Below are 15026 nucleotides of genomic sequence, written 5' to 3'. Positions count from 1 at the left end.
AAGCCACTGGGATTACAGGTCTGTGCCATAGCGCCAGGCTCAGAAGTAAGGTTTAAATGGAGAAATTCGAGGCTGTGAAGAGACCAAGCTTAGAGGCCCTCTCCTGCATTCACAAATATTTCTCATCATAATTCTCCAATTTCAGATTCTGTGGGACTTATCAAGCTCCTATTTTATGATGAAATCCTGGCTTATTTAAGTTAAGTAACTTGCTCTAAGTTACATAGTAAATGAAGAAGCAAGAACTTGAACCCAGGCAGTCTGACTCCAGAGCCTTCCCTCTCAACCACTAAGTGATAAACTTCACCTAAGCTATCAAAGCTCATAAAAAGAGAATTTTGAACACTTATATCATCTTTTTTTACCAATGAAGCATCACATTTAAAAAATGTTAAACTTGTTTTTGTAATAGCCAGTGTTGAAAGAGTTTCTAAAAGTGTTCAATATGTTCTTGTGGGTCAGAGAAGAAAACCCATTTTTTTCTTAGACTTGTTGTAGAATATGTAATAGTTAAAATAATTTCCAGGAAGTTTCCAGTATGGTTTTTATGGAGAAGTAGTGTTATTCTAAAGTGGGGGAAAGCAGAAAAAAACATCTGTATCTGTAAAGTTTATTGCCTGGTTAATGTGAACCAAGAGTTCTAATTGCCCTCTATATATAGTTGGGGCTTTAGACTGCTCACTATTTATCCACCTAGAGAGTAGCAGTGACTAGGGCTCTGCTTTAGTTCATACCTCAAGTTAAGGGGGAATTAAGGAAAGACCACGAGGGACATTTTAGGGATAGACTTGAGAGAACATGTTAATTGTGCCTTCCAAAGAAACAGGGGGTCAAATCTTAGTTATTTTAGCATAAGAAATCTGGAGAATATATAATTTTTATTTTTGGTTTAGTTATTCATTAGTTTTGTTTTATTAGATTGGTAATTTTCCTTTAAAAAATTACAATTTAGCCGGACACATTGGTGCACACCTGTAATCCTAATGACTGGGAAGGCGAAGGCAGGAGGATTGCAAACAAAAAAATTTACAATTTGTCTTCTCTGAACTAGGTATCTTGAAAACCCAAACTGTTAACATCTTGCCTCTGCCAGTGTCTTAGTTTCCATGCTAGTCTACCAGCTCCATTTCTGAAAAGCCAGTTTCTGTACCACAGTCACAGTAAAATTTTAAAAATGTAACTCGGGGGTCAGGGTGCAACTAACTGATATAGCAAGGGCAAGGCTCTAGGTTTGATCAAGACACACACACACACACACACACATACATATACACACACCCCGTAAATTAAAATATCCCCAAATGAGACCATCTTGTCAACCTTTTCTTCTAAGAGCTTCCCATTTGCATCATGACTCCTTTTCTGTGCCTCATTTATTTTTTAAAAAAATATCTTTATTTGTGTTTATTTTATTTATTTATGTTTATGTGGTGTTGAGGATTGAACCCAGGGCCTCATGCACAAGGGGCAAGCACTGTACCACTGAGCCACAACTCCAGCCCCCCCAGCCTCATTTCTTTCCACTCTTCTCATGTGGTAAGCTACCAGTGACCTTTAAACACACCTTGCTTACTCCTAATTCTGCACCTTTTTGTTCTCTTTTCTTTATACATGGAGCCTTTTTCCACAATTCATCCTCTGGGCCTGAACTAAAATGTTGCTGTCTCATAGCAACTCTGTTTTTATTTCTTCATCTCTGATTATGTATTTATTTGTTTTTCTGTCTCTCATGACAAACTACCTGTAAGCTAAAAAGAAACTTTTCATGAAGTCACGTCTCTTTTGTCACTGCTCTTCTCTAGCTAGGGTCTGACCAGGTCTTCAAAGGTATTATCAAAGGTAAAAACTGTAAGAGGAACAAAAACCCCCACAGAAACAGAAATGATAGTGGGACAGAGAAGAGGGGGAAACCTGGCCGGAGTGGGAGGTAGAGAGAAGAAATCAGCTGCTTAACTTTGTCCACTGGAGGATATTTGCAAATGAATACACAGGATAGAATTAAAAACAGAGGGACCCCCCCCACCCCAGTAGCTGGAGTTGTGGCTCAGTGGTAGAGCACTCCCCTAGCATGGGTGAGGCACTGGGTTTGATCCTCAGCACCACCTAAAGATAAAGGTATTGTGTCCATCTACAACTAAAAACAACAACAACAAAACACACACACACACACACAAAAACAAACAAACAACAACAACAACAACAACAACAAAACAAATGGGAACATCTGGATCAGATGCAAGTTCATTGTGCTGTGAAAGTCTGGAAAATGCATGGCTTGGAAAATTCGTTTATGGACTTGATTTAGGTACAAACTCAGAATCTCTTCTACAGTTTAACTCATTTGACTGAGGTTTTGTTTTTTGTTTTGCAGTGCCCAGGATTGAACCTAGATTTCTCACATGCTAGGCAGATGTGCTACCAATGAGCTACACCCCTAGCTCATAGCCCATTTTTATGTAATGTTTTCTTCATGTAGCTTTGCCTGTACACATTTCTGTGCATCAAGGTAATTTTTGTATACATTTTCTTCAATGAAAGCTTTGAGTAGTTATCTACTATTTGCTTAGTAGCTGTCAGTTTTAGGGCATTTGTATTATATTAAACTTTTCTTTGCTTTACAAAGAAAAGGTACAAACAAATTTGTGCAAATATACTCCACACTTTGCGTTATTCCCATTTGGTATATTTCACAAAGTGAAATTACTGAGTCAAACAGCAGGAGCCATTTTATAGTTCTTGTTATTGCCAGATGAGGCAATATTTGGAGGACAGAAGTCATGAAATGCTCTTAAAATATTTAAAAGGTTAGTTGTGAAGAGGAGTTCAGCCTATTCTGAGAGTCTCAGAGTGGTGGGGCATTAGTGAATTGTTGCAGTTATATAGAGAAGTAGATTAGGTTCTATGTAAGGGAGTTTTAATATTTAGAGCAGCCTGAAAATGGGACAGTTTTTCTCTATAGGTCACAAATCTCCACTTGCTGTAAAGTTTTAAGCAAAATGAATTTTTTTTAGTTGTCAGTGATCCTTTATTTATTTATTGATATGTGGTGCTGAGGATTGAACCCAGTGCCTCACACATGCTACGCAAGCGCTCTACCACTGAGCCACAACACCAGCCCTGCAAAAATGAATTTTAAAAAAATATTCTATAAGCTTTCCAGATTTGTGATCTGCGAATTTTCCCGTCTGTATATCTGCATTCATTTGCTCCCCAAATAAATTATGTTAAATGGACATTTGTTAAGAGGTAACATGTGCCAATACATTAGCAGTAGCCTTGAGCCCTCATTGGCAGACTATCTAGAGTCCCAGTCTCCTGGGGCAGGCAGTGTGGAAACTAGGACTGCATGAATCACCCTGGCCTCCCTAATCTTCAGAACTGCCAAGCAGATGGGTCAAAGTTTGCCTCCAGTTCCTTGACATCTTCATTGTCTACTTCCAGGTCTCTGCCTATATTGTACCTACTCAATGAGTCCTATATTATAAGACTATGTATGCTGTGTATACCATGCCTCCAAATTGTTCCCAAGCCAACCTGAGCACCTAAGTGACTGATTTCAAGGACAAGTCCTTGTAACAAATTATACTATTTTCTTTTCTTTTTGCTTGGGGATATTTGCACTTCAAATGAGGAATTTGGAACCCCAAAGAATCAGCAATTGGTAGAATATAGTGCTCCTAATTTTACTAACATAAATGCATGAATATTTAAATTACCATGAATGCATGTATATTTACACACACACACACACACACACACACACACTTTCATGGATGCACTCTTGTTTATTGAAGGAGCTGTTGCTTAACAATTTTTTAAGCCACTTCACTTAGTAAAATGTAGTTGCAAATCTCCATGTTTGGCTAAGGAAGAAAAGTCCTTATTGAGGATGGAGACTCAATCAGTCTCTGAGTTTTAATTTTTCTTGGAGTATAATTTGGTGAATTCTTTTGACACTACTACCCTGGTCTCAGGGATGCATTGCTTCCCTTTCTTGGTTCTTCCAGAATGCAGTGTAAAAATCTCCCCAATTCAGAAGAATACCTACGGGGAGGCAGTACCGGGCAGAGGGAGAAGAGTGCCAAGGACAGATATAGGTCTGGGTTCAGTTCCAAGGGCACCACTATGAGCTCATGAGCCTGAGCCTTGGCTCCTCTACCACAGCAACTTCTTTCCCTTCTGTAATCACCAATGAAACCAACAAGCATGGGAACACCAGAAAATACATCCTAAAGCCAACTGAGAAGTAAAGTGTAGAAAATGGACTCAAGGGCTGGGGTTGTGGTTCAGTGGTGAAGTGCTTGCCTAGCACGTGTAAGGCACTGGGTTTGATCCTCAGCACCACATAAAAATAAATGAAATAAAGGTATTGTTTCCATCTACAACTAAAAAATTATTTTATTAAAAAATTATTTTAAAAATGGACTCAATATGAATTTTTTAAATGTCCTTTTTGGATGCCAGGGATGTACCTCAGTGATAGAGTGCTTGCCTAGCTCATGTGAGGCCCTGGGTTTGATCCCCAGCAACACACACACACACAAAATTAAAAAAAATATACACACACACACAGGTGTATGATATGTACACATATATATGTCCCTTTTGTGCCGAGTATTGAGAACCACTGGCCCTTTTTTTCCTTCCAGTGCTAGGGACCCAATCCAGGGCCATATGCTAGGCAAACATTCTACCACTGAACTATATCCTTAGTCTTAGCTATTTGGCTTTTAAAAATTTATGTCCCTGGGCTGGGGTTGTGGCTCAGTGGTAGAGCATTTGCCTAGCATGTATGAGGCACTGGGTTTGATTTTCAGCACCCCATAAAAATAAATCAATAAAAGAAACGTTCATCAACATCTAAAAAAATACTTAAAAAAAGTATGTCCCTGGCTGGGCATGGTGGCATTTGCCTGTAATCCCAGTGACTGGAGGATCACAGGTTCAAAGTCAGCATCAGCAACTTAGCAAGACCCTAAGCACTTTAGTGATATTTTCTCAAAATAAAAAATAAAAAGGGCTGGGGATATGGCTCAAGTGGTTAAGTGCCCTTGAGTTAAAACCTCAGTATCAAAAAAGGGGAAAAAGAAAAATTATGTTCTTTATATTAAGCTATAGATCAGAAGTCCAGTTTTTAATCTTTTATATGTAACTTAAAAAGAAATAAATTATGATAATCACTTTAAAGAATTTAATGACTATTTGGGCCTTTAAAAATGTAGTTAATGGTGGGCTGGGATTGTAGCTCAGTGGCAGAGTGCTTGCCTTGCATGTGGGAGGCACTGGGTTCGATCCTCAGCACCACATTAAAATAAACAAATGAAATAAAGGCATGCTGTTTACACAATAAAAAAATGTAGTTAATGATTAAATATAAATTAAAATAGTTAAAGTATATTTTATAAATTTAATATATTTCATGTCCTTATTAAGTAATTCAGTCATCTGAGCCAACCAGCAAAACATTCTTGAATACCTAAAAATTACAAATCTAATGATTTATAAATAGGGTGAATCAATTTTCTTGTGTTCTAACACCAATTTTATTATTATTATCATTAGTATTAGTATTAGTAGTTATAGTAGTAAGCAGTAGTATTGGGGAATGAACCCAGTGGTTCTCTACCATTGAACTATATCCCAACCCTTTTTATTTATTTTTTTTTATTTTGAGACAGGTTCTTACCAAGTTACCTCAGGCTCCCAAGTAGCTGGGATTACAGGAGTGTGCCACCATGCCTGGCATTCCAACACTAGATTTTTTTTTTTTTTTTGTGGGGGAGGTACCGGGATTGAACTCAAGAGCACTTGACCATTTTTTTTTTTTTTAATATTTTATCTAGAGAGGGTCTCACTGAATTGCTTAGCATCTTGTCCTTGCTGAGGCTGGCTTTGAACTCCTGTCTCAGCCTCCCAAGCTGCTGGGATTACAGGCATGCACCACTGCGCCTGGCCCAAAACTAGTTTTAAAGGAAAGTTTTATTTCAAATCATGCACATTTTAAATTAGAATTACAAGTCCATCTTGTTAGGGTAATAGACTAAATTCTCTCTTTGTCTCTCTGTCTCTCTCTAGTACTGGGAATCAAACCCAGGGTCTCCTGTATGCGAGACAAGCATTCTAACACTGAGCTACATCCTCAGCCCCTAAATTCTGTTAAACATTACAAATACCCACAATACCGAATATGTACAAATTCCTTAAACATGTTATTGCTATGTGTTTCATTCTTATAAATATTTCTGTCTTTAATTCTAAATTTTCTGGAATTAAAACATACTTACCTATTAGAAAATAATGGCTGAATCAAATGGCTGGGAGCCCCTTCCCAAGCAATGTTTCAGAAGCCTGTTCTCGGTGGCTTGGAGAGCACAGTCAGTAGAGGTTTTGTCCCCAGACTTTGGGATAGCTCTTCTCAGGCCCCCAGCTGCCCCACTGAGCCCAGTTTCATGTAGCTGTGTCATTACTCTCCAAATGGGCCTGTTTTATAGCCCATGGTTCCTAGATTCAAATTACATTCCACCTAATTCTTTAGCCTACACACGGAAGTCAGAAACTCCTACCCGGGTTGCTACACCACTTGTTGGATATAATTAGTCTAGTTAAGGATTCATTCTATTCTGGAAGCTTCCCAGATTCTGGGGCCACAACTCTTATAGATATTGAATGGTTGAATTTTTCCTGTGTTGCCTAACTGTGGTTCTAGACCTAATGTTAGCCAGAGATATACAACAGAAAGGTTAACACTAAATAGAGAATTAACTTAAGGTCAAGAAAAATGAAAGCCTGGGGCAGTGGGAGAAAAAGGTTACAGAAGCCATTTTTAATTCTTTCTTCTCTCCTGTTTTACTTTTGAGAGTATTTCATGTGTATTTTTATTATTGCCTCTTCAACAAGATAATGAATCTGCCATCACAATAACCTAGGTGTGTTTGCCTAGGTCCTTCCAAACTACAGCCCACTTGAAGGCCATAATATGTAGGAACCCAATGCTATTTGGTAGAAAAGAGAGGAGAAAAGAAAACTCAAGCTGCACTTGATGGTGCACATCTGAAATCCCAGTGATTTGGGAGGTTGAGGCAGGAAGATTGCAGATTTGAGGACAGTCTCAGCAATTTAGTAAGACCCTTCCTTAAAATAAAACAAGAACAACAACAAAAAAGCCTGTTGTGGTGGCACCTGCCTATAATCCCAGCAGCTCCTGAGGCTGAAGCAGAAGGATCACAAGTTCAAAGCCAACCTCAGCAAAAGTGAAGCACTAAGCAACTCAGTGAGGCCCTGTATCTAAATAAAGTACAAAATAGGGTTGGGGACACAGCTTAGCTCAGTGGTCGAGTGCTCCCAAGTTCAATCCCTGGTACTCCCCGCCACCAAAAACAAAACAAAACAAAAATCAAACATAAAAAGGTCTGGGGATGTGGCTCAGTGGTTACGTGCCTCTGGGTTCTATCCCCAGTACCAAAAGAGAAAACCCAAGAATTTTTGTGCTCTCTTGAGGCAGTACTGGGATAAATGGGTAATTATTTAGGAAACAAACAAACAAACAAAAAATGATGTGTCTTAGATTATAACCTTAAATGATTGAATATGATGATTCCACTAAGTAAGCCCAAGAGACTGCAGGAGGAGGATGCATTTGGTAGCCAGGTGATCACAAACTTTGTCCTGTTCTGTGTACAGATGCCTGCAGGACATTGAGGCCAGAAACAACAGGTTCAGGGACATACATGCCGAGACCATGAGAGATCTGGGCTGGAGAAATGCCTTTAGCAGTAGGTAAATGGCAGTTGAAGGCATGGACAAAATTCATTGAGCGCCATGTGAGAAGAAAACAGAGCTAAGAATAGGACCCTGAGAAACACTATCATTTAAGGTGCAGATGCAGGAAAGGGAGCTGCCTACAACTCTGGGAAGATGCCAGAGTGGTGGGAGAGTATTGCTTCTCTCTCACTTCCAGTGTGTCTTCTTCCCTAGTCCCAAGCACAGGAGTGATCAACATTAAGTGGTGGTGATGGGCAGAGCATGGTGTGCACGGGCTGTGCCTGCTGTGAGAGAAGCTGCAGTTGCGGGTGGGATGGTGTTGGTATTGGTAATGAGCTCGAATCCTAGAAAGCTTGGAAGGAGGCTGGGAGTTGGAATTTCTGAATTCTATGCTTTCTCTGCCACTTCATGTCTCAACAAACATCCTTTCCTTACTCTGAATCATAGCCTGTGTAGGAAAATCTTTACAAATATGGGAAGGGAGATGTGAAGAAAAAACAGAAATGGTAGAGGAAAGGAGAGGAGGTGCCTTGCTATTGAGTGTGTGTGCATGTATATGTGTGTGTTGTACATACTCATACATGTGTGTGAACATGTGTCCCTGTGTTCCCATATATGTATGGAAGTGTATTATATATGTCTTGTGTTGGTTTGTATGCATGTCAATGTGTATAATCTGTATGTTTTTCTCTGAATATCTATTAAGATAAGTACAGAAATTGAGAAGAAACAAACTTTTACAACAAGTTGACAGAGTAATTTTATGTTAATTGAATCTAGTAATAAAAATTTGAGGATTTTGTTTTCTTTATCTATATGTTCTATTCATTTCCTAGAATTCATTTAATTGTATTTTATAAGAGTATTGGTCTATGCAGATTACATATAAAACTGCTCCTTTACTCCTTGTCTACTATAGCTAGTAGACAAGCACTGTTTAAGACTTTTGGTAAGTCTTGATTCTGAAATTTCCAAGGAAGAGAAATTCACTTTAGAAGGCTGAGGCTTCTGATCTGGGTTATATTAGTGAAGCATGAACTCAGGTATTGACCACCAACAAGGGTTCAGGCTTCAGCATCCTGGGCATAGCCTATTCTTCCTTTCCTTCCTCCCCTTTGCAAGAGATGGGACCTCTAAACAGTTTTAAAGGAAATGGATGACAGTATCAAGGTCTCCCTGACTGTGTTTGATCAGGATGCTACGCTTCCTCCTACCTGGGGCAGATGAAGCTGATGTCCGCAGAAATTAAGAAGGGCCTCTGACCTGCATGGTGGCACACACCTGTAATCCCAGCAACTCGGGATGCTGAGGTAGGAGTATCAAAGCCAGCAATTTAGGGAGGCACTTAGTAACTCAGTGAGACCCTGTCTCTGAGTAAAATATAAAAATGGGCTGAGGATGTAGTTCAGTGGTTAAGTGTCCTGGGTTCAATCTCTGGTACCAAAATAGATAGACAGATAGATAGATAGATAGATAGATAGATAGATAGATAGATAGATAGATAGATAATGGGCCTCTGAACAAGAGCTACAAATCTTTCTTCTTCCCTCCAGACAGTAACATGAACTCAATCAGGAAAAGCATAGTCTTTTATTTCAGCAAAATCAGACACATTTCTTTGTCTGACACAGGGAACCCAGCACTGATTCTGCTGACCACTTTCCTTAGATAATTGCCCCTGTCTGGGATTCCTCCAGGCTGTCCAACCACAGCCCTTCCAAGGTCCTTAACTTATCTTGTGCTTGTAATTTTAGATTCTTTTTCTTTAAGAAGAAGGTCTCCAAAATTACATAAGCCATTACTCCACAAAGCCTGGATCCAACCATGCTGAGATCCCCAGTGCTTGACTCTGGAAGAGCCACATAGTACCAAACACTGAGAAAGAAAAGTAAGCAGCGGTGAAGGATAAAGAGAAGGACCCCTCTGTTCCTCCTTTGGAGCATCCATAAAACCCCCTAAGGAATCAAGAGAACATGAGTTTGGGTTGGTAGGAGGGAAGTGGTATTTGTAAAGACAGTAAGGATTAGTAAAGAACTCAAGGGAGGAAATGCTCAGCAATGAAAAGTGTTTGCAGAGCTTAGGAGGAGGATCCCAGACCTTAGACAATTTTATCCAAGTGCACAGGAACCAGTCGGAATTTCCTAGAGTCCCTTTTTTGGGGAGGTTCACAGGCTATTATGTAAGGTGCATTCAGATGCTTCTCTTTGTACCTACAGTTCGGATACTTCCCTGAGGTGAGTGTACACATGGTGAGGGACACAGGTCCTGGGCTCTGGTGGCAGTTTTCATGGTTGTTCTTGCAGGTTATTTGGGGGGTCTGGCAGGTGGTGGCCACATTGGAGAAGGATTCATGCAGAAAGGTGTTGAGGTTCTTGCAGTGTTCTGTGAACTTGTTGACGTGACCCATGGCTGAGTTGCATGCTTGCGGCTTGGGCTGCACGTGCTGAGTTTCAAACCACTGAGATGAGGTCATGTTCTTGGGCTTGGCACTGACTGGGGTCTCAAGCACCCACAGTCCCAGCAGCAGGAGCAGCATCAGTGGGTAGAATCCTGGTCTGGCTGGTGCCATTTCTCCTAAGGGGGAAGTGGAACAGAGGGGAGGAGTAGATGGGTGAGTAGGTAATCATGCGAGTCCTGCTAGTCCTTCCAAGAATTTCATACCCTAAGTCAGTTACTGCAGGGTTCCTGCAGCCCAAGATACTTGAGGAGACCATCTGCACTTTACTTTTTGATCCCAGCGGCTAATGTACTATTTATGCCTTCAATAAATACTTTTATTGTCTACCCCTCACAAGAGTTGTATAAAGTGAATATAATTACCCTCTCTATATGCATGAGCAAACTGAGACTCCTAAAAAGTTAAGGAAATTCCCCATCACCCACTACTAGAGAATATCAAATACAACATTTTAATCAAGCTTCCACTGCTTCTATTCTTTCCATACTCCTGTTTCCTTTTTGACTCTCTGAGAAGTAGTCATGAAGGGAAACCAGTCTTTGAAGAAAAACAGGCCAAAGATCTCCCAGTCTGGCTAGGTGTCCCGGAAAAGGTGGATTAGGATTGTGGAGTTAGACTCATTCCTCTCCACTCTGCAGTTCTGTTTCTCACTGAAGTTACAGAAAAATGGTCTCACTGAGTCAGGGAATCACTGCACCAGCTGGTAAAGCTGTACAGTGAGTGGGTTCTTTCCATGTCTGACATTTTGCCCTGCTGGGCAATGCCTTGGAATGATAGAGGGTCAGAACTGGAAGAGATCTTTGAGATCACCTCAATTGACTGCCTCATTTTAGAGAGAGAATGAGCTCAAGTTCCTGAAAGGGCAAGTGCCCTTCCCAAGGCCATTGAGTGAGTGGCAGCACAGGGACTGGGAGCTTCCTGACTTTCAACCCTTCCCTTTGGTCCAGTGCCAGCTGCCTAGGGAAGGGGAAAGAGCTTCCCAGAGAAGCAGAGCATAGCGTGTCTCTGTTTGTGGTTTTAGGTGGTGTGTGAACATTACCTTAAATAACTTTCTCTTAACCTTTCTGATAACATTTGGGAGAAAGTTTCCTCTTAGAGCAAGAAGGAAACATTCTGTTATACTCACTAGGGTTTGTTTTTCCTCCCTTTCAAGAGACAACAGGCCTCAGGCTGAGTCTTCAGCTGAAAATAATATTAGAAGAGAGTTTTGAAAAAACAGATGACATTCATTATGTTTATTTTTATTTCTGTTTATTAAATAGCACAAGTACTTTGTGAAAGATGGTACTGCACAGTTTCATTTTCAAAGAATTATTTGAAATAAATGAATAAATATGTATCTGGTAAATTATAGTAATGAAGTAAGTAGATATTACAAAAATTGTCAAGGAAAAAAGCAAATAACTTCAGCTGGCAAGACTTGATCTGTGCAATAGCTCCTCAGATCCGTGTTGGTGTCTTGAATTCCATCCAGCATCCCAACCACTGGCATTTATATGACTCCTCTGCCTTCGAGAAAATATGTTCTTCTCCATTTCTGAATGTGAAACTTCTGAGGGGTTGGTCTCTTTGTCCCAAGGTGGAGCCTGGTTCACCAACAGAACTCCCCCTTTCCATGGTAAGAATCCTTTCATGCAGTTCTTCCCACAAAGCAAACAAAATACTGATTTTTGGACCCAAGAAAAAATTACCCAGCAGGCACTTGGCTTGAGCACCACTGTGATTTTTTCCCCCCTTTATTTCTTTTTTTTTTCCCCCAGAATGTCATTTCTCTCTTGCAGGCCCTCATCTGAGCCTTTCCCATTGGGATGAAAAGATTACCAAGTGATTATTCATTAACAATTATAATCCAAGCCACCAGGCTTTGGAGTGATTGGGTGGGGATGGCAGCAGAAGCCGAGGGCTGGCCTAAACATTTCCTGCTGACCAAATGACTGGCCACAGGCTCTGCAAGCTCCAAATCCAATTAAGTTGCAAACATGTGCTGGCCCTGCAGCTGACCAGCTTCACTCAGGCAGCCTGGGGAAGGGGTTCCTTTGATTGTGTATTTGATCCTAGTCATTCATCATGAGCCTTCTCAACTGCCACAGTCTTAGGGCTGTTTTATCCATTAAGCACTAGAGGCTTTGTGTTTAGGGACTGGGAGATTTCCAGGGACCTACAGTCTTTGAGACTGGGAAAAAAATGTACTGGCTCCAAATACAGAAAAAGACAAATATAAAATCAAATATTTGCTTACCTATTACAAAAGTAACAAAGTCAATTTTATTTATTTTGAAGTTTGGCATGCATAAAAAGTACATTACATTGGAAAATGATCTTATTTAGATTTTTCTCATTTTGGAGGAATTCCCAAGCACTGCGAATGAAGAAGGGCACAGCATTGATCACAAATTACTTGTAGTCATATAATTTCAATGTAAAACTTTAAACATATTTTATATACAGTCCTGCAAAAGTGATCTTAAATGAGAAGCCAGATTTTACATATTCAGTGTGGTGTAGTGAAATGTTGAAATCTGGTAAATCCGATGGTGCACAGTGTAATGTTGACTACTAATAGCAGCCAGGAAAATATACACCCCATTTTAAGGTTTGAGTCAGTACAGGGATTTACAACAGCAATAGGAGGAAAGGGATACTACGGACTGCTGTTTAGTGAACATCTAATATGTTCTAGGTGCTTTGTTAAAAATAACAGCTCAATAGCAGTGGCACATGCCTGTAATCCCAGTGGCTCAGGAGGCTTGCAAGTTCAATGCCAGCCTCAGAAACTTAGTGAGACCCTAAGTAACTCAACAAGACCCTGGCTCTACATAAAAGTACAAAAAAGGGCTGGGGATGTGGCTCAGTAACTAAGTGTCCCTGGGTTCAATCCCTGGTATAAAAAAAAATAAATAGCCATCATCTTAAAAAGTGTTTCATGGGTCAAGGCATTGTGCTTTATGTACAGATATTTGCTATCTGTCCCATGTTATTATCCCCATTTTACAGAAAAAGAAACCAAGGCTCAGGAAGGTTAAGGTCACATGTTTAAGTGGCAGGACCAGAATTAAAGATTAGGGGGCCTGGGGTTGTAGCTTAGTGGTAGAGCGTTCGCCTAGCACGTGTGAGGCACTGGATTCAATCCTCAGCACCACATAAAAATAAATAAAAGTAAAGATATTGTGTCCACCTACAACTAAAAAAAAAATAATGAAAATATTAGGCCTATCTGGCTCCCATACTACTTTCATGATTATTGAAAATTGTCTTGTGAGTTTACAGTCACCTTGTTAGTCACTGGTCTGGCAGATGAGCCATTGTGGCTCTGAGTGACTGGTGCTGTGCCCACGAGATCATAAGTAGATTGAACATCACCACTGTTGTGTACTGTGTTCTTGACAAAGAGTTAAGCAGAGCGTGTCTATTGATCTATTTGTTGATAGAAACAACATCTTCTCATTTATCTTGTAGCACCCACATGAGACAGAAATATTTACATTTATTTTCCAACTGAGGAGACAATGTCTCTATCTTTGAGTAACATGCAAAGCAACGGAGTAGTGAGCGAACAAAACCAGTTCACTTCCATTCCCCAATTCACACTCTATGCAGGCAGGGCCGCAAAAGGGTTAAATGCACTTAAGAGCCAATTCTTACTGATTTTGTTTTTATATGGGTGTTTCTGGCCAGTCCCAGAGTGTAACTTAACTTCTTCCCTTGAGATGATTCAAGATGCAAATGTGAAATAGTGAAGTGATAAGAATACTGAACCAGACATTAAAAACCTAATTTCTAGTCAATTGCATGAGGTTGGGTCAGGCACGTTGCTGACTTTACATCCACCCAGCTTCGTGGGATACCCAAGCTAGGAGGCACTTCAGAGGTCTGTCTGTTACTGATTGGAGGTATATTCTGGTGTGCACCACCAGGGAAGCTCATAAGCATGTTCTTTATAATGTTCCCCCAAATGGATTTGAGCCTGAATACCTCCACTGACATGGATCTTTACTACCTTTCATGCAGCTGGTTCTATTGTCTCAGAATTCACCTCCTCTGGTATTGCTGATGGCGGTGAGGGGTATATGTTTTTCAAACCTCTGCTTAGGATCAGAATTAGCTCTAGGTCCCGCATTGCCCCAGTAGAGGGCAATGATGGGATGTATTTATAAAGATTATGTGTGAGAAAACTCTTATAATAAATTGAAAGCTATATTGCTCCGATAGGGTCCTTATGATAGGATGTGAGAAAAACCCTTGGGTTTTTTTGACACTTTCAGTTGACTTTCCCTTCTTCATCCCTGTATCAATTAGGTAGCTAACTTACTGAATACCCAGCATGCTCAAAGCCTTGGGGCACATGAGGCCAGACTTATTGCTTCTCTTCTTTCCCTTTCTACCCCTATCTGGATGACTGTCATCATCTCCTATGTGTCCCACTTTCTCCTGGGTCTAATTGAGCATATATAATATTGTTGGATGAGTCTTGGTAAAATACTCCTTTCCCTGTTAAAGAAAATCCTCAGCAGTTCCCTTTCATACAGGGCAAAATTCAACCTCCTCCACCTGGCATCAAAGCCTTCTTCTACTCAGCCTATGTCCAGTCCACCCATCCCTTACCAGTACTCTCCCACTTCTCTAACAAATACCAGTACTCTAACAAAATACTATTCTAATGAGACTGGACTTCCTTTTATCTCCACGATAACTTGTCTTCAACTTGCTTTCTGTTTTTCCCTCTTGAGACCTGGCCTTTGGCTAGCTCAAAGGGGCACACAGGAACCATGTGCTGGCCTCAGTCTCTATGGGGGTCCTTCGTCTCCTT

The 15026-nt window shown here is 40.4% G+C and overlaps 2 protein-coding genes across 7 annotated transcripts in view; one reads left to right on the top strand and one right to left on the bottom strand.

Moving 5' to 3' along the window:
• The window catches only part of Rnase13 (ribonuclease A family member 13 (inactive)), a 41438-nt gene that overhangs the window by 3134 nt on the left and 23278 nt on the right, over positions 1-15026 (top strand). The window lies entirely within an intron of this gene.
• Positions 9860-10339, bottom strand: LOC114080750 (ribonuclease 7-like). The gene has a single exon (XM_027922335.2). The coding sequence runs from the start codon at positions 10328-10330 to the stop codon at positions 9860-9862; it is 471 nt and encodes a 156-aa protein (XP_027778136.1). The 5' UTR covers positions 10331-10339.

The sequence above is a fragment of the Marmota flaviventris genome, chromosome 2 (assembly GCF_047511675.1).
Source record: "Marmota flaviventris isolate mMarFla1 chromosome 2, mMarFla1.hap1, whole genome shotgun sequence".
In the NCBI taxonomy this organism is placed as follows: Eukaryota; Metazoa; Chordata; class Mammalia; order Rodentia; family Sciuridae; genus Marmota; species Marmota flaviventris.
Note: the sequence above shows the minus strand (reverse complement) of the source record. Positions and strands in the feature narration are given on the sequence as shown.

Bases quoted from the DNA above. Each gene is read 5' to 3' on its own strand.
- LOC114080750 (XM_027922335.2), bottom strand. From the start codon at position 10,330: ATGGCACCAGCCAGACCAGGATTCTACCCACTGATGCTGCTCCTGCTG.